This window comes from Lissotriton vulgaris, chromosome 4_1 (assembly GCF_964263255.1).
Source record: "Lissotriton vulgaris chromosome 4_1, aLisVul1.2, whole genome shotgun sequence".
Classification (NCBI taxonomy): domain Eukaryota; kingdom Metazoa; phylum Chordata; class Amphibia; order Caudata; family Salamandridae; genus Lissotriton; species Lissotriton vulgaris.
The window spans coordinates 890434046-890459928 of NC_141691.1; the positions used below are offsets into that span (position 1 = coordinate 890434046).

General features: G+C 47.0%; 1 protein-coding gene across 1 annotated transcript in view; it reads left to right on the top strand.

Annotated features, from left to right (window-relative positions):
* Positions 1-25883, top strand: part of PTPRM (protein tyrosine phosphatase receptor type M) — a 1525420-nt gene that overhangs the window by 1492506 nt on the left and 7031 nt on the right. The window contains exons 33-34 of the mRNA XM_086967355.1: positions 11452-11615; positions 19552-19687. Coding sequence (XP_086823481.1) covers positions 11452-11615; positions 19552-19687 — 300 coding nt within the window. The remainder of the gene's footprint in view (positions 1-11451; positions 11616-19551; positions 19688-25883) is intronic.

The following is a 25883-nucleotide window of genomic DNA, read 5'->3' on the forward strand; positions in this document are numbered from 1 at the left end:
TCTTACTGAATCTGGGCTTGTTGTGCACGGTTAGTCGCTCCGCTGCTGCTGCCCCTCCTAAGATGGCCGCCGCCGTTCAATTCCTTCGCTTCTCGTCGCCAATTCACATCCCACCCCCTCGGTCTGGTTCCTTTTCGGGGGGGGGCGCGCTCCTGCCCTCCTGCCTTTGTTCTGAGCGTGGCGCTGCCTTTCTATTTCGGCGCCTGCCTGGACCTGGAGTGTGGCTCCGGACTTTACCGATATGGCCGCCTCGGTGTTCAAATGTGGGATCTTTTTCTCTATGCTTCCTTTCCTGATGCCCTCGCTGTGCTCATCGGCCTGCCCCCGGTGTCGGTGCGCTCGCCGTCGGGTGGTTGAGATGCGCTAGTAATGCCTCCTCCGCTTGGTCGTCTTCCCTTCTTTGTACTTGTGCTGCACCAAGATGGCCGCCCCTGCGCCTCCGTCCAGGTGCTCCTTCCCTCCGCCCTTGCGCCGATGTTCGTTAGTTTAGGCGCCCCCTTCTAGGGGTCGAGGGCTATTGGGGGTGTTGGGAGGGGGGGGGAGTGCGCGCTGTTAGTAGACCTGTTCGCTCGGTGATTATTACTTGAGGCTTCTGGGAGCTTCAGGAGTCCGCCGCCATCTTGCGCTTCTGCACTCTCGTTTCCCTCGGCGGTCCTTTTTGTCTCCAGCGACTGCCCGGCGTGGTTTGTGGGGTTGTAAAGGGTCGCGGTGGGTGCCCCTTCAGTTCATGCACCTCTCCGTGTGCTCACTTCGTTGCCAGTTGCGTTTTGTCCTTTTGCTTCGCCGTTATTTGACTTGGGGGATCGGGAGCTCCGGACTCAGGACTGCTGCCTCCTTGCCATCCAAGCCACGCCCCCATTCCATCCTATTTTTGTGCCATAGCTCTATAGAGCAAACACAAGGAGATTTATTTATGATGAACGGAGCGCTGAAACTTTTCAGACACTCACTCCCAGTCACAGATCTGGGTTGAATCCATCATCGTTCTTTCGCTCGCTTCACCACCCCAGTTCAGACACAGCTATATGCAAATCAGTCTTGACCCTGTGCCTCATGGGAACAGTCCAGCCGGAACTGCCCAGACGTGGGTCCCTCGCTCACTTTGCCACTGGATTCAAGCTAGCCTGGCTGATGAAGAGTGCTACCTTGAAATTGGTCCCAGGATGCTTGCTTCCGGTTCAGGGAAGACCTGACTTGGCAGTTCAGGCTGAACTGTTCCCATGAGGCACAGGGTCAAGACGGATTTGCATTTAGCTGGATCTGAACTGAGGTGGCGAAGTGAGCTAAAGAATGATGAAATGACTTACCCTCCCTTGATTTCTTTACTATACCCAACAGGCAGACCTGCGGGGCAACTGCTTGGATCAGACCGGTCACCTCCCTCATTTGTTCTACCACCGTTTGCCAATATTTCAGGACTGCCTGGCATTCCCATGCCATATGAAGAAACGCTGTACCATCCACACCACACCTGGTACACATTGCTCCTCTCCCCACATATATTCTGCTGAGCTTGATCGATGTTAGGTACATACGGTGAGGTTGTTGAAATGAGTCAATCTATAATGGGCATTACAAGACACTTTTCAAACTAATTCACCTGTTGCACTCCAAACCGCGTTCTCTAAGGGGGCTCCTAAATCTTTTTCCCATGCATCTTCAGCAGGGATCTTCCTCTGCCCCCTATCTTTCTGTAACATTTTGTATAGGAAGGTAACCATGTGGCTCACGGCCCCTGCGCCTCATGGCCATTGCTGTTAACAATAATTGTAGGGTGGCAATTTGCCCCAGGGAGTTCAGAACGACCGTCCATATTTCCCTTGCTGTATATGGTATGTTAGCATATTGAAGGGACTGACCCTTTCCATCCCCAAATGCCTCCTGTGTTTCCTTGAATGTCAGGCAGGTGTCCCCTGGATATAATTCTCCCAGTGTGACGCAGCCACCTTTCCTCCACCGGACCATTGTCATATCTTGGTCCATACTGCGAAACGGCAGCAGTATTCAAATATCTAGATCTCTGGTCAAGGGTGGGTTCTTAAGTACCCTCGTTATTACTCGTTCCTATTTGGCGTCTGAGGTATGGGGTTCCCGCAGGGACTCTCCTCCTAAGCATGAGTAGCTTCTTCAAAGATAGCATGCCATGTGTGCCTCTCAACAGTCTCTGCTCACTGTCATCTTCTTCCGTTACCCACTGTGCCACATAGTGCAACTTGGAGGCATAGCAATACAGCTCTGTCTGGAAGGCCCATTGCCCCCTGCCATGGGTCACGTATGAGCTGTGAGAGTGCAACGCTGCTCCTCCTCCCCGCCCAAACCAACAGTGTCAAGAGACTGTCCAATTTTCAGGAGAAGATACAAAAAAAGAGTGTTCAGGCACCTCGGGAATAACACCATCTTATGTACTGCCACCCTCCCCATAGTAGAAAGCAGCTGTGTATTCCAGAATTGAATGGCCTTAGTCAGGACCAACAGCAGTGGACTCAGTCCGAGGCATTCCTTACCCTCCAGGCTATGACCTACTCAGTCAGTTAAAAAAGAATTTCAGCAAGATTCATCAAAGTAAAATCGGCTTGCAAAGGGCCAGATTCTGAGAATCTGGCCCTTTGTGAGCGCTATTGTTGCATTTGGGATTCATCATCCCAAATGCAAAAATCGCAATTCTAGAAATCGCTAAATTGCGATTAATTGCATTTAAGGAATCTCAATTTGAGATTCCTTAAATGCAATTCATGAACCATTTTTAAATTGCCAATTCGCAATCTGGGGCCGCTATTTACCGCAAAGTCTAACTACGTGGTAAATAGCAAAAATTTAGATAAATGCACTAAAGTGCATTTTTCAAAGTTTCATGTTGCGCACACACATGCCCTAAGGGTATGTGTGTGCGCGCAACATATGTGCACACATTAATTTCAGGGGTGCAACAGGGTGTCCTTTGGACACCCCTGCAACATTGAAATCGCAATCTCAATTTGCTAATCGCTAATTGCGATTAGCAAATTGAGAATGTCTTCTATTCATTCCTATAGGCCTCAAGGCCCATAGGAATGAATGGGGAGATATTCCTTAATTGCGACTCGCAATTTGCGAGTCGCAATTAAGGAATTATTAGAAATCGCTATTTTCGAAGTGATTTCTTGATGAATAGCATTTTGCTATTCCTTAATAGCGAATCGGTATTTTTCGCTATTAAGGAATCGCAAAATGTGTTCTTGATGAATCTGGGGGTTAATTCGGTAAAAATGACCTAGAAAGTTCACATACAGCAAGCATTTACATGAAAAAAACACGAAATAAAATACACATGCTGTCAATAGTCGTTAAAAAAAGAGGAAAGAAAAAAGTAAAACCCAGTAATAAGTGTACACATAATTTCATATTAGCCAATACATTGAGACTTAAGATAGGCGTAGCTTAAAAAACAATTATGGAAAGTGCGCAGTTCAATAAATATATAGATTAGTTAAAAAGGCAAATATAAAAGTACAAATGTATGAGTTTAAAACTTTACAGATGTGCAATGCAACTAGTGAGTTTATTCAACTGATAGTACTTCAGTACTGGACTATCGGCGCATCATTTCTAGATCTCAAATAGACCCTTCTGGTACACCACATTGCAAACAAGAAACCTGCAACAGAGTATACTATTGGGATGCTCGAATCGGTTTTCAGAATCCTGAAAACTTCAAGGCAACGCCTATTGCCCAGATTCCAACAAATCTGGATCAACCAACGCCTCCTTGCTCTCTTGTAGCCTGGGCAGCTAAAGAAACCATGGAGCTCAGTTTCTGCAGGATGCTCGCAAGCCGGACAATGAGTGATGTATTGGTCTCTCCACTCAGATGTAAAACAGCGGAGTGGAAGCACCCCATATCTATACTGTAAATATCGTTTCTTGGCTGCAGGTGGATTTATGAGATCAATTGCCGGCTCGAAGCAAGGAATGTCTTTAATTTCCAAAAACCCAGTAGAAAGTTTCCCAATACTAGTAAGGGTGTGTAATTGAGATAATCTATACACTTTATAATGTGCCTTCACATGTACCTTAGATGTTAGCAGACATGCTGTCTCAGGATCAAACCAGCAATCCCCTAAACCCATGCTGATTAATAAGGAATTAATATGTGCAAGCCATGGAATCTTTGCAGCAACTGGTGCTCTAAGAACTTCCAGAAGTTCCTTCCTGTACAATGTAAGTTCGGGTGTAGACCACAGGCGGCGCCAGTACATAGGTTTGATGCTTGCTACTTCAGCTATTGGGGTTGTACCTGTATCAAGGCGTAGCGGGACCAACGGGGTACTACGAGGGAGTCTAAATAGTTGTCATAAATATGATTTTCCACCTGGGTTAGCTTCCTCAGATTTAGGTGGCCCCAAAGCTCCACACCATATACGGCCCCATCTCTCGCCGGTGCCCTGTAAATTTCAATTGCTGGACTGATAATTCTTTTACTAGAGTTGTTGAAAACCCTCAGGATGCCCCCTGAGGATTGTGCTAGTTTTAACGTGAATTTGGTGATGTGTGGCCCCCCCCTATGTGGACCTACTATATTGCCCAGATATCTAAAGGACAACACTTCCGAGTGCAGGCCCACCTGTGGAAATTGTGTCTCCAGCCTCCACTCCAGCACTGCCAAAGGGAATAGCAGCGATTTAAATGTATGCACATGTGGCCCAGCAATTCTCTCAAACTGCTCCAGATGCTGCAAAGCCGTGGGACCGTTTCCGACGGTCGTTGCAGGTAAAACATCACGTCACTGGCGTACAGAGAGTTCAGGTGTCATCTCTCCTACTCTCAGCCCCATCATCCCGCACTCCTTCCTAAGTGAGGTCTCCAGGGGTTCTACTGCAAGTGCGTATAATAGCGGCGAGAGCGGGCAGTCCTGCCTCGTACCCAGCTGCAGCTCCCAGTTCGCTGAAAAGATTCCTCCGCTACGTACCCATATCCATGGGGAGATATACAGTACCCTGACCCAGTGGCAACATTATGGGCCAAAACCCATGTGGTGAACGCTGAATTTTAAAATTGCAATTTCTTTTATGCAAGTTCAGTTATGTAGGTGTTTGGTCCCTATGCAAGGTCTTAAAACCCCATTAGCCTTTTCCTATCCCCATCCCTACCTCTCCATTGTCTGTTTTTCTATCTTTATTTGTTTATATCTTTCAAGGTGTATTGTTACATGGGTATGCTCAGGGATATCCCCTAGTACAAGCTTTTGGATCTCTGTTCATAATCCCATTCCACTCTTGTCTATTTTATTGCTGTTCTTTGCCGGTAGGGCAAGGGAGGAGATTCCTCCTGGATCTTGCTATTATATCCCCTTCTCGCTCCATTTCTCTTACATAAACCTTTCCCTTTTCTCTGTTTTGTTATTTTGTTTTGATTTTTATATATCATGACTTCTGAAATTCTCTTTTATTTATTTTTACTACCAACAATACCACCACAGACGATTCTGATTGGCTGTCATTAATCATCCCTAATGGTCCATACAGAGTGACCTTTGGTTGCTCAACTGGCTGCTGAGGGTTTAGGGGTCAGAATTCTGTCAGCAGTCAAGTGTGCCTTGGTTTCAGCCTATCAGAATAGCGCCCTCTGTTTGAACCCTTCTGTTAGTGTGCCAGCACCCATTCAGACTAGCTGTAGCTCGGATTGCTACCATCTTGCCAGCGGGTGGACCGTTTTGGAGCTGTTCCTCGATTGTTTCGCAATACCACCAGCATGTTTTTCCTCTGACTGGCACGCAAAACCGGGTCTCAGAAAAAATGAAGATTCACACACTGATTTTTTTTCACTTACCACAAACAGAGCAATTTATTCTGCTCTTGTTATGTGTATTATTCACACAGGTTTCTTTAGGTCTGTTGTTTTCATTACCACTGACGTGTTTAGCTCATGTTCTGTGAAACACATGTTTGAGTGCATTGTGCTGTGTTGAAGGCAGTCCAGATGTATTCATGTCTCCGACTTCAGCTTTCTGCAGCGCTGCGACAGAACTGTGTGTGTAACCTGTTTTCTTTGTAGAGAATATTGAATGATTCTCTCACTTTTGGCTGCACGCCAGTTCTTTTCCTTTTGTTTCTAGCCTCTAAGCAAATAATGCAGTTTATGCTCCCATGCACGTGTAAAACGCAGGCTTTATTCCCAGCTAAACACGGAACAAACACAAGTGTTTACCCTTTTGCAAGAATTCCCATGCACCTGAAAGCCCCGGTGATGTTGTTAACTGTGGGTCCTGGCATCCGCGATGAATATTTATTTGCTCTGAAGGGCAAAAAAACTGTTATGATAATGTAACCTGAGAGAATGCTGTGAAATTCAATGGAGGGTAGAAAAACAAAAATGCGCATGTTCAGATCTACTTTAAAAGAAGCAATAGCTATTTTCTGTTTTTTTCCCGTGACGCCTTGCGGTAACCTTTTCAGTGCCTTTAATTTTTCAACCATTGCTAGCAATTAAGAGCTAAAATAGACAGGGACATCTTAAGGATTTTGGGGGCCCAGGACCAAATGTATTTCGGGGGGCCCTGTTTTGAACAGCTTTGGATTTATGATCCAATTTCAGCTTTCATGCCCTTTTTGCCAGGTCACTGACAGTGCACAGGCGAACTCAAATGTGTTTACATGTAATATACAGGGACAGTGACTTGTGTTTTAAATATTATAACACACCAGCAGTTCACGAATATTATTGCAAATAATCTCTGTGCACCCTATGATTTCTCATATGTGAGGTTCTGTTTTGATCTAAACGAAACTTTTTTATGGATGTTGCATGAAAAATAATACAACATTTCTCTGCAAAATGTCTGTAATACACTCTCACACATCACCAACGTTAAAAATAAATTGAAGGAAAACGTGTGTTTAAAACAATCTATTTAAGAATTATTCAAGCCAGAAGGGAAAGATATTCTGCAGAACATCAGGGTACCCCTTGAAAAGTTTTGTGGCCATGGGCCAGAGCCCACTTTGCCCATGCCTTAAAAACGTCTGTGAAAATACTTCAATAGTATTTAACCAATCTAATCCCTTTATGCACCAGTATCCTCTGTTGCATCCTTGGTCCTATCTAACAGGTGAGGAGCCCAACCAGCCACATTACCTCCTCATTGGTCTTCCTCATCAAAGCCCTTACTCTTAGGTTCAGCCCCCAACAGACAACCCACAAGATAGCAACAAACTATGCCTTTCTTCAGAACCCCATAGAAAAAAAAATTACAGAGAGTAGAAAGACAGAGCTAGAGGTAGGCACTGAGAGACTGTTTTGATAGAGAAAGGGGATAGACGGAGGTTAAATAGAGAGAAAATACATTTTTCCCGGGGGGCCCTTGGAAGGTGGGGGCTCTGGGCAGTTGCCCACTTTACCCATTCCTTAAAATGTCTCTGCTGAATAGTCTTGTGCCAGTGTTGCACTTCCACTCACTTTACCCCTGCCCTGTGGTGGAACTAGGATCGGGGCAGAGTTGCAGCTGGGACCAGACATGCTGAGAGGCGCTAACCCTGGACGTAGTTTACGTAGTAGCGTCATGCGTAGCTACGCGAAGTGTACTTCGCACTACGCAAGCTACGCGAACTGCATAGTGCACTGTGCAAAATGCTGTTCGCACTGATTGCACAGTGCCGGAAGCTTGTCGCACTGTGCAATCATTGCAAACCGCATCTTGCACAATGCAAGAGTCGTTTTCTGCTGCTCGAGTAGATTTGTACTGGAGCGGCAGCTTTCTCAACGCGGTATGGTAGTTTCTCATTGCGAGCGGTCGCGAGCATACGCGACCAATCGTAATGAGAAACCTGACCTCCCCGCGTTGAGAATCTCGCCGGGAGGTTTATTTTCCACACTCGCGATCGGCAACTTGATGTTGCTGATCACGAACGAGGAAAAAGTCTCGCCGGGATGTTATTTTGCTTGCTTGCAGTCACCAATTTAACGTTGAGGACCGCTACGCTACACGTTTTTGCACTGTGCTACGTGCAATACGCGTACTGTGTAGTTGCGCAAACTACGCAAGCGTATCGTAGTCCTACGTCTAGGGTTAAGAGGTGCTCATCTCCAGCATATGCTAGCTTCTTTCATGTGCTAGGTTTTTTAGGGCTTCAGAGTGAGGTAGGACTTATCCTGTGGAGTGAATGGCAAGTGCGTCCAGTAACTCTGAAATAATTCTTCTGCCATCTGCTTCCATGCTGAGAATGCCAGCACATCAGTTTCTTGTCCGTACTTGCTAATGGCTAGAAGTCTTCATGTGTCTACTCCTGCATGGACTATAGCCTCAAATGTGGCTTCCCTGAAAGTGGCGACTCCCAAGGGCTGCACAAGCATACTCACACATCTCACAAGGGACTTCCCTTGGTAGAGAGGTGTGTGGTTAAAATTAATTCAGCCACTTAGAATGAGGGAATCCATGAGGTTCATTAGTATTTAATCCTCCAATAGACATGACTGCCATCCCTTCAAAGTGAGGTTGTACAGCAAGCTTCTTGCTTATCTCACTCTCCTGAAGCTCGCCTTCGTAGCCCTTCTCCCAGAAGTCGGTCCGACTCCCATTCTGCCCAGACTGCAAAAAGGTACGACTTATCCCAAGGCAGGACTCTAGTTCCCATGGTTGGTCCCCATCATTTTAAATAAGCACTGAATATTCAGGAATATATTTTGCTCAGGAATTAAACCATTCTGATCGGCAGGGATCAACTATCTGCATCCGCCTCTTCGCATACTTAACCACTGCAAGGATCTTCCCTAATATTTTCAAGTCCTGGTTTAGGAGGGAGACTGAGTGATACGAGCATACATCCTTTGGGTCCCGTCCTGGCTTAGGAAGCACAACTATCAGGGATTCCCTAAGAGACTTTGGGAGCTTACCCCGGTACCCCGCCTCCTTATACACCTTAAGTAGTTGTGGGGTGAGGAGTGTGCCATAAGCAGCATAGTATACTATAGGAAAGCCATCGGAGCCCATCGCCTTGTTCCGGGCTATCTGTTATATGGCCTTGTTTATTTTTTTCCTCTGTAGAGGCTTGTCCAATTCCATACGTTGGAGCGCATTGAGGCGAGTGAGTGGCGTCTAGCACAAGAAGTTATCAATCTGTTCAGCGGTTGCCTCAGCCTGCAGCGCGTATAAGGTGCTGTAGTAATCCGCAAAGGTGGAGTTAATAACCATTTGCGTACTTCAGAGTGCTCCATCTGTGGTCCAAAGGATTCTGATCGAGGAGGGTTGCTGCTCATCATGCAATAGCCATGCGAGCATTGTGCCGGCCCGCTCCCTCTCCCCATGCTAGCATGCCTAGTGCTCCCTATAGTCAAGGTGCAATAAGCGGGACTCCAGATCCCCCTGGAAACGTCCAAGTGACTGTAGTTTGCCTGCGTCTGGGGGACAGAGCGGTACCTCATGTTTGACAGTGTGATGCTCACGCTTCACTTATAATCATTCCCGACGCAGGGTCTGCTTCACTCCCCATGCAGAAATAATAGTGACCCTGCATCACCACTTTGTGTGCCTCCCATTCAATGTGTCTAGGTGAGGTTGAACCCAAATTGGCATCAAAATAGCATGTGATGTAGTGGGCTATGGCAGCATGGTAAGGCACATCCAGGAGCACCTCTGCATATTCACCAGGTCGGTATCTTAGCCCTCTTGCACCCCCAACGCAGCTTCAGCAGCAACTGGCAGTGGTCCTATACAGTGCATGCACGGTAAGCCATGTGGATCACATGACAACAAACCTCATCGACACAAAGAAACAGGTTCAGTCTTGTGTGTACATCAAGTAGTGGGGAATAGAATGAGTATTCCCACACGTTGGGGTGCAGCAACTCCACACATAATGTAATCGCATATGCTCCATGCACTGGCACAAGTGTTGCATCAGCCTGCGGCTCGCCACACCCTCCAGAGGAGGAATGGACCAGTCCGCCTCCACATCCAGCACACAATTGTAGTCCCCTGCCCAGATAGTCTGTGCTTGTTGATTGTGAAGACTAGTGGGGGTCAAGTGGTGTAAGAAATCCGAATGATGCACGTTCTGCGAGTATATCGCAATAAGTGTCAGTGGGTCCAGCGAACCCTCCAGGACGACATACTTGCCGCCCTGACCCACTTTGTGCGACAACCCCACATAAGGTACCCCTGGGGAGATCCAAATCAGCATGCCTTTGGCAAAGGCGGAGAAGACCTAGTTTGAAATCCCTGCATGTCGGTGGAAACCAAGTGCATCTCCCGTAATATAGCTATATGGATGTGGTGGAGCTTATTGAAAGTATGGATCTTGTGTCGCTTCCTAGTTGTTGCCATGCCACTCACTTGTTAAGAAAGTTATAGGTGGGGCCCATTACCCTGGGTATGTCTCCCATGGACGTTGCGTGCTGTGAGAAAGTAACTCTCCTCAGGACTTCTCGGTTGTGGCCCAGAGCTCCCCCAACCAAACCCACACAGCATATTGCACAGAATACTACAAGGTGTAAACTTAAAAATAAAACCGATATGACGAAAGTGAAGCAAACGGATGTCCCAACTTCCATCCCGAGGTCTGACGGACACAAGACAGCCAGTCACCAACATTCAAAAGATACCTGTAAAGGTAAACATATATTAATAGTGTAAACATGTCCAGTCCAGAAGCAGTGGGTGCATACCAAGACAATAAAATCTCCATAAACAGGCATGCCACAGGCATGCCTCATCGACAGCAATAGGCCCCATGGTCCCCCGGTGCCACACCTACCCCCAGCACATCCACAACCACCTGTGCTCTCTCCAGAGCCGCCTGTTCAGTTGTGGTCCGGGACTCAGTGGGGGCTTCTCCGCTAAGGCTGAGGAGCGTCGCCCTACTGAACAAAAGGAAAAATACCATGATAATAACTATTGTTACTATCATGTTATTTTTCCTATAGCTGTCAGTGGCTCTCGGACAGGGATAGCCAGAGCATGGGAGGAGTGGTGTTCACTCCCTAAGTGCACATGAACTGTTTGGCCTGCCCTCTTGGGCCGACCAAACAGTTCATGTGTACTTTGCATGTTTCTACCAGGTAGCATTACACAGCCTCTTCAGGAACATGCACAGGCTCCCTGTTCCAGTCTGAGCACTGATCCACGACGCTCAGACCAATCACAATGCTGCATCGCAGCAGTGATTGGCTCTGGGGAGTTTGTGTTTGCAGGAAGATGACGGAGGGCGCAGGAGAAGCAGCAGGCAGCTGGCCGGCTGGTAGACCAGCCGTTCCAGGTAAGTGTTTTTTTTATTTTTTATTTTTTGTTCCATCCTTCAGCTTTTCTTAGTGAATCAGTGTTGCCTGAGCCGCATCACGTGACCCTTTGGCGCAGCTACACTCAAGAGCCACCATGTTGTGAAATTATAGGCGACTGAAATTTGATTCGAAGATGAAACGTTTGTTGTTGGTTACTGTACTTGTGTAACTGATGCTACATTGTGTTTCATTGCAATTTCTCAGCCACAGGACGGGTACCGCATGGTGCAGCAGTTCCAGTTCCTGGGCTGGCCGATGTACAGAGATACCCCTGTGTCCAAGCGCTCCTTTCTGAAGCTCGTTCAGCAGGTGGACAAGTGGCAGGAAGAGTACAACGGGGGAGAAGGGCGGACGGTGGTCCACTGTCTGTAAGTACCAGGGCCACTTAAAGTTCCAACTTATTTATATGTCCATCACTTTCCTAATAAGCAGCCTTGGAGTTTGCAGACCCATAGTTGTGTTACAGAACTCCACTCATGCTGCATGTTTCCTACTTTAACATTTAATCCAGTTGTTGTAGGCTTGGAAGGTTAGTAGTTATGGTGTCGATGAAGTTAATTTAATGAAAGTCATCTTAATCAGAGGGTTCAATTTAGAACGTATTATGGGACAAAACATATTTGAAAGGACATTCATTTAATATTTAAAAACGAGTACCTGGGAGCGATTTTAAATGAGGGCACAGACATCACAATAGGGCTGACTTCACAGGACTGGGTGCTACTAACATTATTGGTATTCCCATTTGCTTGGTGCAATGTGTACACTACGGTAATTACTTTGGTGATTGGACATGGACAGTCCACAGCTCTTTTCCTGTGTAAAACCCAGCCGCGGCCCGTGCAGGTAAGAGCGGTAGGGCCGGGTTCGGGCCATGTGGAATTTGAACATACGACCACGAGAAAAAATTAAATAAATAATTAATTTTTCCTCATGGTCGTATGACAAAATCCCTCTCTCCCCCCACCAACCTGGCCCTACCGCTCATCCCTGCACGGGCTGTGGCAGGTAAAAGCTCCTCTTTTTTGTGCAATTGCACATTAGCCTAGCAGCAAGAGCGTTCAACCTCTTGGGTTGCCGGGTTTGAATCCCAGCAGGGTCGCTCGGCATCTTGTGATTCTGGGCAAATCACTTTATCTCCCCGTGCCTAACAAAATGAATGTGTCCATCTGTAAAGGAACTGGTGCTCATGTAAAGCGCTCTGATTCCTTTGGGTCGAGTTTGCGCTATTATAAAACTCCCAAAAATACATAAAATAAAATTGTTGGGCTATCTTAAGTGCTGAGAAGCTATGTTCTCAACAGACATGTTCTAGATTTCCTGACAGTCCATTGCTCACCACTGGTGCCATCACTGGGCACTACTGGTCCAAGGCAATTCTGCCACTGTAGGTATGTAATGTTTAGGCATCCCCCAACCTTGCCAAAGGAGCAGATGGGGATGGATTTGGGGTGGGTGGGATGTGACTCCTTGTGCGTTGCTTGAAAAAGCAATCTGCCCCCCCCCCCCCCCCCCCCACCGATTGATGTTACACAGACAGTGGCTTAGTATTAGTACTGCCTTGTAACTGGCCCTGGCCCGCAACTGACTTCCAAATCCTGTTTTTATGCTCAAAGCCACTGTGGAAATACTGTGCTGAACGGTACCAGTAATGTTGGATCCCTTGAGGTGGGAAAAGGATAAAGATCCAATTACAAGTCAGCCCGAGCAGTGTCCCAGTTGGGATGCCACTCACACAATTGACCCATTCTTACTGCAACTGGAATTGGTGGGTGCAGGAAGGCCGGCTCCAGAGTTACTGGGCTCAACACCAGTTGATAAAGTCTTGTGCAGGGGCAGCGGTGAACACATGTCCAGCCCCCACAGAACCCCTTCCTCCAGGATAGGTGAAGCATGCTGTGCTTAACCGCTGCCCCCCCCCCCCCCCCGCCAACCCTGCCACATTACAGCTTCAACATAACCCCAACCACCAGAGGCCTCCCCACTCCCATTCACCACTTGCTAAGTTCAGGTGGAAAACAGGCAGTGTTTAATGTATCAAAGAAAGTGTGCCGGTAGCTCTGCTCAGAAGCCCTCGCCGCATACCATGTCTGGTAGTCTTAAAACTATCTTGGGCTTCTTTAATGAACTGCCGGACACTCCCTGGCCCTTTTCTGACGCGTGCAGGCTCCTGCTTTCTTCCTTTCTGGTGGTTTTGGCATCTTTTTCTTCCTTCTGTGTATTTTCCCGCTCTTCCGCTGTGTAAATATCTGATGTGGAACAATCATGCAGGCCCCCAAAACTATGTGCCAGTTCACCCCACCAGCAAGCACCAGCTCAATTTAAGCACTGAAAATAGGAGTGGAATTACCCCACACATATGGAATTCGCATGCAGAATGGGTGACTGTGGACCTGGTAACTTCGGCACATCTGCAAAGAGCAACTCCTAATGGAGCCCTTAAGTATTTCTTCTTTGTAGTTATTGTTAACTAGGTGTTGTAAAGCACGCTTCTGCTTCTTTTGCCTGGGCTCTCTATCAAAGTCATAATGTAAGACCAGCTAGGCATCAAATAATAGGGTACGACCATTATTTATATTATAGCAGGTCAGTGGACGCATCTGATGAAGGATGAGCTGCAAGCTTCCTTTTTATAGGTCCTATTATTGTGATGTGCTCTGAGGGGACACAGCACAGCTTTGTACCTCTTCCCCCTACGGTTTAGGTTTATGTCGAGATGCTAAGCTCTTGTTTTTTGACTGAGGATAGACGCAGGTTCCCATTGTTCGTGATATTAAAAAAAACACTGTTGGATTTAAAAATGACCTTTCAGCTCTGAAAGGAACCAAGAATCCAGCGGTCGATTTGCGCGCCCTTTCTCTCCTGTGGCCTTCAGCACGTTGCAGCGAAATCGCATTCACGTTTAGTATTGCTGGCAGTGGCAGCTACTGACTTTAAAAATAGTGGGCATAAATGTAAATATTATAAAGACTTACCTTGACCAGTGCAGGCATTCGGAGTCCCCAAGCTAATCCTGCCACCTTGCTGCCTGCTTGTGAAGCTGTAGCTTAGTCGGGGGAAAATAAGTCAGATCTCCCCAGCCAGTTAAAGCACTGCTCTTATGCTGCATAGAATACCAATCAGCATAAGAGCAGTGCTAGGATTGGCTAGGGCCTGCTAGTATAACGCTCCATTGGAGGCCGATGGGACTGTGTCTTTGCGGACGCAGCTCCATGGTAGCCTTCAATGGGGAAGCCAGATTGGCCACAGCAAAAATACTGGCCAGTCTGGCATGAGCAGATGAGTTTCAGCATCAGCTGCTGTCCCGCCACGTTGAGCTCCGTAGCCCCGCCCACAAGGAAACAGAATGAATGGAGATAGGCCATACAGGGCTATTTTCATTAGTCACAAATAGCCTCTAAACATAGTGGCTCGCAGCAGTAGGGGGTCAACGCCCCTGTCCCCTTATAAAGAAACCACTGTTGGTTTCTGGGTATTACTGAGATGTGGATATGATAACCTGTACTGACGCTTTGACAAGAGCCTTTACTTCCGGGGCATTAAGAACTGTTTATGATCCGAAGTAATCCTATGAAATGTAAAAGCATTGATATACACACATGTGATTCAATTAACATTGTTGCAAATTCTTGACAGCGAGCTTGCGACAATGAAAAGGATAGCATTGTATTCCTTATACATTCAGCGGTGCTGTAACAATAATCAGAGTTGGGCTGCTGCCATCAGTGTTACATCACTGTCTAGGCATAAGGACTGTGAAAAATCCAAACATCACACAAACAAGAAGTGTAGCAAATGAGCCAGGTACATTCGGCAGGAGAGTGGTAAGGTTATGGTAGGTATCTGGTGGTGCATTTTGGAGTACACTGTCACAAATACATTACTGAAGCATGGTGTGGTGTTGCACCGTTGTCTATGTATTTGAGCTTATATAGCGCACAGCTACCCGCAGTGGGTTTCCCGGCGCTTGCTTAGGGAACCCGTCCTGGTATTCCCCTGTGAGATAACCCCGGCAGGGTATCCACAAGGTGAAAGCCAGGCATCCCGCTGCGAGGGGCCGTTGTGGAGATTAAGCAAGCTATTGCCCAGAGTCGCAGAGTGTGAACCCGTGAGTCGAGAAGGCACCGGAGCGAGAATTATCGAGTCCGTGGAATTTTTTAGCCCAAGACCCGCCGAGGCGGGGAATTGAACCCTGGTCCAGGGCCGATCTCAGCTTCCGGGTCTGCCGCCTCTAACCCCTGAGCCACACTTCTCCACCACTCTATGAACAGCACAATCCATTCAAAGTGCCCCTAAATTAGCACACTCGTGCAGTTTTACCAACAGCACCATACAGCGCTCTAATAATGTATGAAAAGCTGGTTTCAGTAAACATTTAACACAGCGGCGGCTCCTCTGCTGAGGCCGAGGAGCGTCGCCCCACTGCATTTCGAGCAGTGGATAAAAGAAAAAGATAATAACACTAGGTTATTACCATTTTATTTTTCCGGTTTACGGGGCGGGGTTTGGCTGTGTCACAGCCAGCAAGAGAAGGAGTGATGGGCACTTAAATGGGCATGACTGCTTGGCCGGCCATCTTGGCCCGGCCACACAGTCATGCGTACTTTCTATGTTCCCCACCAGGCTGTAATGCACACCCTGGTGAGGAACATGCACAGATTGCCACTGCCTGTCTGAGTGCCGAACCACAGCTCTCAGACCAATCAAAATGCTGCTTTGCAGCGTTGTGATTGGCTGGGGAAGCCTGTTTGTGTTTTCTGATTCAAGCCGGAATAGAGGAGGACGGCTGCGGCCAGGTAGCAAGGTAAGTCATTTTTTAAATGTATTTTCCTCTCCCACCACCCCTATCCCACCTGTGATACTTGGTGGCAGGCGCCACTGATTTAACATTTGCGCATCACCAAGTAAAGTGTCTCAATTATTTTTGATGTCATTACACTGTAGGATTACAAGAGAAAGTGCTTCATTTCTCCTTTCCTAAATGACACACTATGAAATATGTATACAGTTTGTTTTGTTGTGTGTTGGGAAAAATATAAATATCCTACAGCCTTTCCTTTCACTCAACAAGCTTGTCACATACCTTTCATTACAAAATCCTCTCACTTTGTAGTTAGCGAAACAGAAGTAAACACCAGTCTCCATGTTAAAAGAATAAGCAGCAGTTTGTTAGAAGACAGTCTAACATTCAATCCAGCACCTATGTATAAAGAGTGTATTTCAAACATTTCCTGATGCAAAAGTATTTGAAGGGTAGCACGGGTGTGCACATCGACCGAATGAATGAAAAAATCAAGGCAGGTTTGCCACAAGCGATATTTTAGAAGCAAATTAAATCAGTGATTTTCAGTTTTATTTGCATGTTTTTTGGGCACTCCAAAAAACAGATGGGTTCCACTAGTTATTATGACAATAGTCAGCCCTGAAACAAACGTACCCACTCTATTGCCCATTTCCAGTAAAATTTACTTTTTTTAAGACAGAGGCATAATATCTGTCTGTCTTGGGTGCATTCAAAGGGTGTAGAATGATGTCACAGTAGCTCTTAACACCCAATAAGACGTCATGAAAAAAGGAACTTTCTGGGAACATGCTGATTGTCAGAGAGGCAGGATTGGACAAGGATCCGTTTTTCCCCTCTATATTAGACAGCCATTTTAAACTGAGGCCTAGACAACCTTTTAGTTCAGAGCCTTCTTTCTAATGAGATGCTTCTTCTGACACGCCCCCGCCCCCGGTGTCACTGGTCTGTCTGAGAAAAGGATCAAGTAGAGGTCCAGGCTTTAGCAGCATTTGTCTGTGAGTAGGAAATACCATAGCTCCAGTCTCTTAGAATGTGACAGTAAGGTGCCCTTTCCTTTGCCCATTCGACCTTCACACTTGATACACCACTCGTACCATGCATTTTACCCATAATCATAAGCTTACAATCGTACTTTACATTCCACCCAATATCACAAGCTTGCAGTCGCACTCTACATTCTACCCATAATCATAAGCTTACAATCGTACTCTACATTCCACCCATAATCATAAGCTTACAATCATACTTTACATTCCACCCATGATCACAAGCTTGCAACCATACTTCATGATCAATACATAATCATAAGCTTACAGCCGTACTCTACATTTCACCAATAATCATAAGTTTACAACCATCCTCTGCATTCCACCCGTGATCACAAGCTTGCAACCATACTCTACATTCCACCCATAATCATAAGTTTATAATCGTACTTTACATTCCACCCATGATCACAAGTTTGCAACCGTACTCTACGTTCCATCCATAATCATAAGCTTACAGCCGTACTCTACATTCCACCCATAATCATAAGCTTACAATCGTACTTTACATTCCACCCATTATCACAAGCTTGCAACCGTACCCTATGTTCCACCAATGAGCACAAGCTTGCAGCCATACTCTACATTCCACCCATAATCATAAGCTTATAATCGTACTTTACATTCCACCCATGATCACAAGCTGTCAACCGTACTCCACGTTCCATCCATAATCATAGGCTTACAGCTGTTACTCTACATTCCACCCATAATCATAAGCTTACAATCGTACTTTACATTCCACCCATTATCACAAGCTTGCAACCGTACTCTACGTTCCATCCATAATCATAAGCTTACACCCGTGCTCTACATTCCACCAATAATCATAAGCTTACAACTTACTCTACATTCCACCTATGATCACAAGCTTGCAACCGTGCTGTACATTCCACCCATAATCAAAAGCTTGCAGCCGTACTCTACATTCCACCCATAATCATTAGCTTGCAGCCGTACTCTATGTTCCATCCATGATCATAAGCTTGCAACCGTGCTCTACGTTCCAGCCATAATAATAAGCTTGCAGCCGCACTCTACATTCCACCCATAATCAAACGCTTATAACATAGTCTACATTCCATCCATGATAACAAGCTTGCAGCCGCACTCTGCATTCCACCCATAATGATAAGCTTACAACCGTAGTCTATGTTCCACCCATGATCACAAGCTTGCAACCGTACTCTACGTTCCACCCATAATCATAAGCTTACAACCGTAGTCTATTTTCCACCCATGATCACAAGCTTGCAACCGTACTCTACATTCCACCTATAATCATAAGCTTACAACATACTCTACGTTCCACCCATGATCACAAGCTTGCAACCGTACTCTACATTCCACCTATAATCATAAACTTACAACGTACTCTACGTTCCACCCATTATCACAAGCTTGCAACCGTACTCTACATTCCACCTATAATCATAAGCTTACAACATACTCTACGTTCCACCCATGATCACAAGCTTGCAACCGTACTCTCCATTCCACCCATAATCATAAGCTTACAACTGTACTCTACTTTCCACCCATGAGCATAAGCTTGCAATCGCACTCTGCATTCCACCCATAATCATACATTTACAACCTTAGTCTACGTTAAACTCATTATCATAAGCTTGCAACTGTACTGTACATTCCACCTATAGTTATAAGCTTCCAACCGCACTCTACATTCCACCCATAATCATAAGCTTACAACTGAACTTAACATTCCACCTATAATCATACAACCGTACTCTACATTGTTTTAACCATAATGACATAATCATAAGTTTACAACCGTACTCATTTACATAGAAGTTGGCAGGTCGTTTTGAATGCAGAGGAAACAGTTCTTCCTAAAGCTGGCATCGCCAGTTAAAAAGGTTTTACCACCATCTAGTGGCTATGTTTAAAATAACATTATAGTAACATGATTTATCGCTTCTCCAAGACGATACCATTAGGACACCGGATATTACTAGGTAAATTCAGTTTTCTAGTAATATTGGTTAGATTTTATTTAAACTTTCGACCAATGGCCTTTCATGAACAAGATCTAACAAAGAAATGTAAAATAAAGATTTAAAGTTCGATTTTGGTTTATACGAATATGTGAGTTGGGGTAGGGGTAGATTCTTCGTCATGCTTGAAGTTTTTTGGCCAGGGCGCCCTTCTGCAGTTTGAGAGTGGCAGAGTTCCTTGTGTTATAAACACCCATCAAATTATTTACAGATACTCTACGTATATGACCGTGCGTCTGAGCGTAGCTAGCGACCAAGAACACCACTATTTCTGACGAGGGAGGAGCTTCTGCCTTCCCGAGTGAAGATAACTAGCGTACATGGACCACTAATCATGTGATCTAAAACACACATTTTCAAACATGTTGGTTTAGTACTTACTGGACGGTTTCATGGCGATGCAGCCAGCACTTAAAGCAACACTTTTTTTTCATTGCAGAAACGGTGGCGGCCGCAGTGGGACATTCTGCGCGATCAGTATTGTTTGTGAAATGCTGCGACACCAGAGAGCGGTTGATGTATTCCACGCGGTGAAGACCCTGAGGAACAACAAACCTAACATGGTGGATCTCTTGGTACGTGCTTCTAAATACGTCATCACGTACAATGAGGTTGTGAACACAGACACGTCAATAAAACTCTGTCCTCGCATTGGTTGAGAACCCATAAGGCCGCAGTATGGATATGGCTTATCGACCCATGCTGTGCCGTTTTCCTCCCATACGTCTGTGTGTCAGACGCACGCAGTGTGCTTTATAACAGCAAGTACGTTGCTTCCAGCACAGGTGCAAGTCCGTGGCTGTGCAGGGATTGACACAGGAGTGAAAGACGGACTGTTCTGCCTATCCCTGTGCAGGTAGCAACCGACCTTATTTTCTAAGGGGATAAAGATCCCCATGTAGGTGGGCGCAGTGACGGACTCTACCTGCAGCGGGATACTGGAAGGGTGGGTGTCCCTGGGAGTCGGCAGTGTCTGGGGACACAGTGACTGTTTGCCATCTCTATGTGGCACACCAGGGCTCGAGTCGGGGTACACGCAGGTGGACGGCGTCCCCCCACTCTTTTCACTAGGTGGACGCCATCCCCCCTGCCAAGAAGCTGGGCCCCACAGAAATAAGCTGAACGTGTCCCGGTGTAATTTTCAGACAGCGGGACACGTTGAGCACGTGGCGTCATTGGTTCATTTGCATATTGTCAGTCCCCACACCACTTTTTATAGAACTTGTGCCCTGTGGCACACAATCAGTGTGCCTGCTAATAGTTTCTTTGCCCCTGCACCCGTTTCTGTAATGGGCTTAAAGGCAAATGATCCTGTCCTTTGCAGTGGGCCATACCCCTATGCAAATGAAGGGTCCCACCTTGAGATCACGCAAGAGCACATTTTCTGCTGCACAAGTGTCAGTGCCCCTTCTGTAATACCAAAGTGCCCTGGCGTGCAAAAAGCTGATTTCCATTGTAACAACAAACCTTGATAAATGTGATATATGTAAGAATCTGACATGATGTTCAGTGTATGCATTCGACTTCCCCTCTGTCTCTTCATTACATGGTGTGAGTGCTTGAACTGGTGCAAAGCTGCATGTAGTGTTTGAACTTCCCCAGCAGGCTTGTGTCTGTTGAGTGTGTCACCTCCGCTTCCATATTATTCACTAGGATCACTGGACTTGTCCTGACACCCCGCTTTTTGACTGAAAAGTTGAACGACCTATGTGTTAGTATTTTTTTTGCTAAAATGTGAAATTACGGTTTGCCTTTCACTATCTTGATTCTCGCAGAGGCCGCCGCACCCACCCGCAGGGTGGGGGAGGCTCAAAGGCCGGCGCCATAACCCACGCTGTGCCAACAGGGGGATGGAACTGGTCCTGGGCGCCCCGAAGCGGCCTGGACCAGCGGAAGCGGGGTGCGCACCAGCCACCCCGACAGGAAGTGACCTTGGGACTTTGGCGCCCACGGGGGGCGACCAATGGCCAACCTTGCTACCTTCGAATCCCCCAATCAAAGGGGGTTTCACCTGAAGCGGTGGGCCAAGCCATCCAGAGGGATATCGCCAAAGCGGCGGCGTGGCTGGGGACCACGACAGTGGTGTGGTCGGAAATGATCAGCAGGAGGCACTGGAGGGGTGCCGACTCAAATAAAGCGGTGGACAACGCAAGGCGCAAGCTAAATACCGCCATGCACAAGTTCTGCGCAACCAACGGCCTGGAATCAATCCGGCACGGCCTCATCCACCCAGGCCGCCCAGAGCTATATGGACAAGATGGGGTGCATCTGTCCGATAAAGGAATGGAGGTGTTCTGGGGCAACCTGTGGGGCGCAATGATGCTCGCGGGTTGTCGTTGAAAAGGAGCAAGAAAAAGGGGTAAGTAGGTAGCCACGAACCAAGGGGCAAAGGGGGGAGCCGCAGAAAGACGTGCGCCTCCCTGCGGCGTGGCGGAAATCCTACAATCGTTGGCTAACCAAACACACCGGTGGGCGGTGTGTAGGAGGAGGGCCACTCACTTTTCAATGCCGTACGGCAGGGTGACGTGGCCGCACAAAGGAGGGGAGGAAAAAACGGAGACGGCACTCGCGGCCCAGACCCGGCCGGACGGCAGGGCTCAAATGGTAGCGAGCTGGGGACCTAACTCCAGGCAAAGAAGCTCCCCTCCACGACACCCAAAAGGGGTGTGGCCAACCAACTACCGGAACACCAAGAAACTGATTAAGAACTGGTTGTACAAAAGTGCCATTTACGAACTGATGGGTGCACGAGAGACAGACACCTGTACCACGGGAAGGTATCGTAAACTGTAATGTGATGTGCATGATTTAAGGCTAAAGTTCGCAAATGAAGATTGTACAACCAGTATGTTATTAATATTGTTATTAATAAGCAATATTGTTATTAATAAATCTGCGGCCAGCAATGACCATCAACAAGAGCTGAGATTGTTGGCTGACATTATTTGCTAGGATGGTCGTGGAGATGGGGGAGGAATGCAGATGCCGACCGGCAAGTAAGTATATACGGGGGCCCACTGAGTAGGCACATGCGAGGGTTATCGCAGAGGCCGCCGCACCCACCCGCAGGGTGGGGGAGGCTCAAAGGCCGGCGCCATAACCCACGCTGTGCCAACAGGGGGATGGAACTGGTCCTGGGCGCCCCGAAGCGGCCTGGACCAGCGGAAGCGGGGTGCGCACCAGCCACCCCGACAGGAAGTGACCTTGGGACTTTGGCGCCCACGGGGGGCGACCAATGGCCAACCTTGCTACCTTCGAACCCCCCAATCAAAGGGGGTTTCACCTGAAGCCCATAAGGGGCTCAGGGGTGGCGGAAACGGGGTGCGCACCAGCCACCCCGACAGGAAGTGACCTTGTGACCTCGGCGCCCATGGGGGGCGACCAATGGCTAAACTTGCTACCTTTGAACCCCCCAATCAATGGGGGTCTCACCTGGAGCCCATAGGGGGCTCAAGGGGATTTAAGCACCGCCGCTCCCCAGCCAGAATCACAACGTCTTCGAGGGAGCTGGGAGAGCGGCGCGACAACGACATCGTTTGAAGCCCACCCACCCACACCTAAGGAACAGCAGAGTCGCAGTGCTGGACAGTGGGAAAAGCGTTGGCGGAAATCCTACAATCGTTGGCTAACCAAACACACCGGTGGGCGGTGTGTAGGAGGAGGGCCACTCACTTTTCAATGCCGTACGGCAGGGTGACGTGGCCGCACAAAGGAGGGGAGGAAAAAACGGAGACGGCACTCGCGGCCCAGACCCGGCCGGACGGCAGGGCTCAAATGGTAGCGAGCTGGGGACCTAACTCCAGGCAAAGAAGCTCCCCTCCACGACACCCAAAAGGGGTGTGGCCAACCAACTACCGGAACACCAAGAAACTGATTAAGAACTGGTTGTACAAAAGTGCCATTTACGAACTGATGGGTGCACGAGAGACAGACACCTGTACCACGGGAAGGTGTCGTAAACTGTAATGTGATGTGCATGATTTAAGGCTAAAGTTCGCAAATGAAGATTGTACAACCAGTATGTTATTAATATTGTTATTAATAAACAGTAAGTATATACGGGGGCCCACTGAGTAGGCACATGCGAGGGTTATGCACCAACTTCATGTTAGAGGCCTGACTTTACAAAGTCGCACTCGCAAAGAGCAGGGAGAGTTTGGGTTCAGCCGTTGCAGGGTTTACAGGTGGGGAGATGGGCCGTCTAGACGGCCCCGTGCTCTCTAGTGCCGTCACTTCGTACAGACCTTGCTGAACACTCCCAGTCCTGAGTGCCTGAGGAGACATGTTTTCAGCTCACTTCCCTGCGTGCACCGTTTGAGGCACAATGATCTCTCTGTTCACTCTGCCTTCAGTCTGTGAACCATGCTATTGTTCTTTGTATTTTTACTTTAATCAAAAGTTCCCTGATACAACTACGAGGCAGAGAGCTTGTACCGTATTAAACACCCCAGCAAGAAAGCATCTGTTAAGGAGTGTGATATTGTAGGCGTCAGAGTCCTTAGCTGAGCCCCAAGCGGCCTGCTATGCCCACCTCGGTCACCTCTTCTATTTTTAATTGCTATCTGTTCACATATTGTCAGAGGCTGTCTTTGGAGCCGAGTCCGAGGTTAAGGGAGATGTAGGTTTATTCAGGGCTTTAAGTGGGATGAAAAAACTGGGGTCTCTCAAAAGAGCGTGGCAAATGGAAATAAGACATGGCTTGAAAAGTAAGTTAAGTATCTGTGCTTAGCATAGTGTGCCTCCCAATTGGTATTTTGCTGCAGCTGTCATTGCATGCAGATATATAATACAACAAGTAACATTACACCTACAACATTGGCTTTGCAGATGGTTGTTAGTTGTATAAGATAAATAAGCAACAACTATGGATTTGGTGTATAGAATATTGAAAATGCCTCAGTTCTGAAATGATGAGACTGTAAAAGAACTAGAACTACTCTCTGATGCTACATCAAAGGCAGTGAAGGGTGGCACTGCTGCAGAGTTAAGATTTTTTTTTTCACCTTGATGATGGTGAGGGCAAAAATGGAGAGCCCGATAGGGCCCCGTCTCAGCACCTGCTTTTAAGAACTGTCGGTGCTGAGCATCAGCAAGACCCGGCCCACTTAAAGCCCTTGGTTTATGAAATGGATAATACTTTATACATCCGGGGACTGTATCTGTAATCAGAAAGGAAGCATGGACCACTAACTGGGCAACAGGTCACAGCTGGTTACAGAAAAAAGATAACCCGAGCACCTTTTGGTAGTTTTCCCTGATGCGAGGGCTGCTGCACTGCTCTGAGGCTATTCTCTAGGGATTGTTGCTTATGTCACGCAATAGCTAAGGATGTTTTAATAAAGATCATCAAGGTCAAACGCAAATTTAGTTAAGACACAATATCGTTAAAGTCCAAAAAAGCAAAAATGATTAAAGTTCGATCAGTGATTGTTTAGCATCAAACATGGTTGCTAAACAATCAGTGTAGCATGAGCCAAGTGAACTTTATGAAGTTCAAGCATTAACTGGCTAAAACATGTCACATCAAATCATTGTCAAACCTGCATCTGTTTTAGTAGTTATGCCTGTTGAACCTTGCTTGTGATGTTCAGTGAGGAATCAAAACCTTAGTGATGAAGAATGCAAGAGGTTCATGCACGGCACTGGATCACATCGGTCACTGGAGTCTTCGAGCCACATCACACTAGATTTAGTTTGGAGCGATGCTCAGAAGTTAAGTTGGCGTCCGAACGACTCATCAAAATCAGGTCCAATAGACTCCATGGGCAATCCCCATTGTTTGCGCGTGGTTAAGAAGGTTGACAATTTTTGCTCGAGACATGAATGCTGAGATGCCTCAAGGTGCTAGCTTTGGAGTAGGTGTTTGAGCTAAAAGCTGTGCGCCTAAGGGTACTATGAGCTGGCTTCGAAGCTTCTAATCTGCAACTTGACCCTGTTGCAACCCTCAGTGAGGCATCTTGAACTGCAGTGCAGCTGATCAACTTGAAAAAAGAGATTCCAAGATGTGCTAGCCTTAGGATACATCTCCACAATGCACTGGCCTCGTGATCCGCCATGGCTAGGATATTTCTAGGAGATTCAGAATTCTGGGTTTCTTTAGCACCCATAGTTGGGTATAACCTCACCTGTTCTGGGTCAGTCGCCACAAAGAGCCCTACAGTTTCCTTGAAGGTAATAGACAACACTATTCGGTCAAAGTTCTTCCAACATTCTTCAGACTTTCATGTCACTAGGAATGAAAGTGAGGTACTGCCCCGATCCACCCTAAGAGACAGTTTATTGGATGTTCAATGCTTTTCCTCCCCTGGTCCAATTCCCATCGCTGTTCTGAGTCAGGGGGTCTTTACAGTGGTATATTTTATAACGTGTTTTTATTAGTTTAATACCAACATAAACTGTTACCTACCTTCCTACAGTAGTAATGTATGCCAACAAGCAGATGGACAGTCTGCCTGACCCATCTACAGGCGTACTAAACATCACTTTCTCCAATGGTAGTTGTTCTGTACAGTTCAGCCATTACAGTGATCCATCAAATGTCCCAACAGATTATTTTCAATCATACATGTGCAGGAAATAACTCAGTGGTGCTTCCATGGGCCCCATATCTTTACCAAGTGGCGTGGTCAGGCCCACCCTTAATACACGAACCATGCACCAGTCCGTATTGTTCCCCATTTTTGTGTGTGTGTGAGACCCCAATTGCTGCACCATACTTCTTCCCCATTTCTGTGTGTGTGATTGAAACCCCCATTGCTGCACCGTATTTTG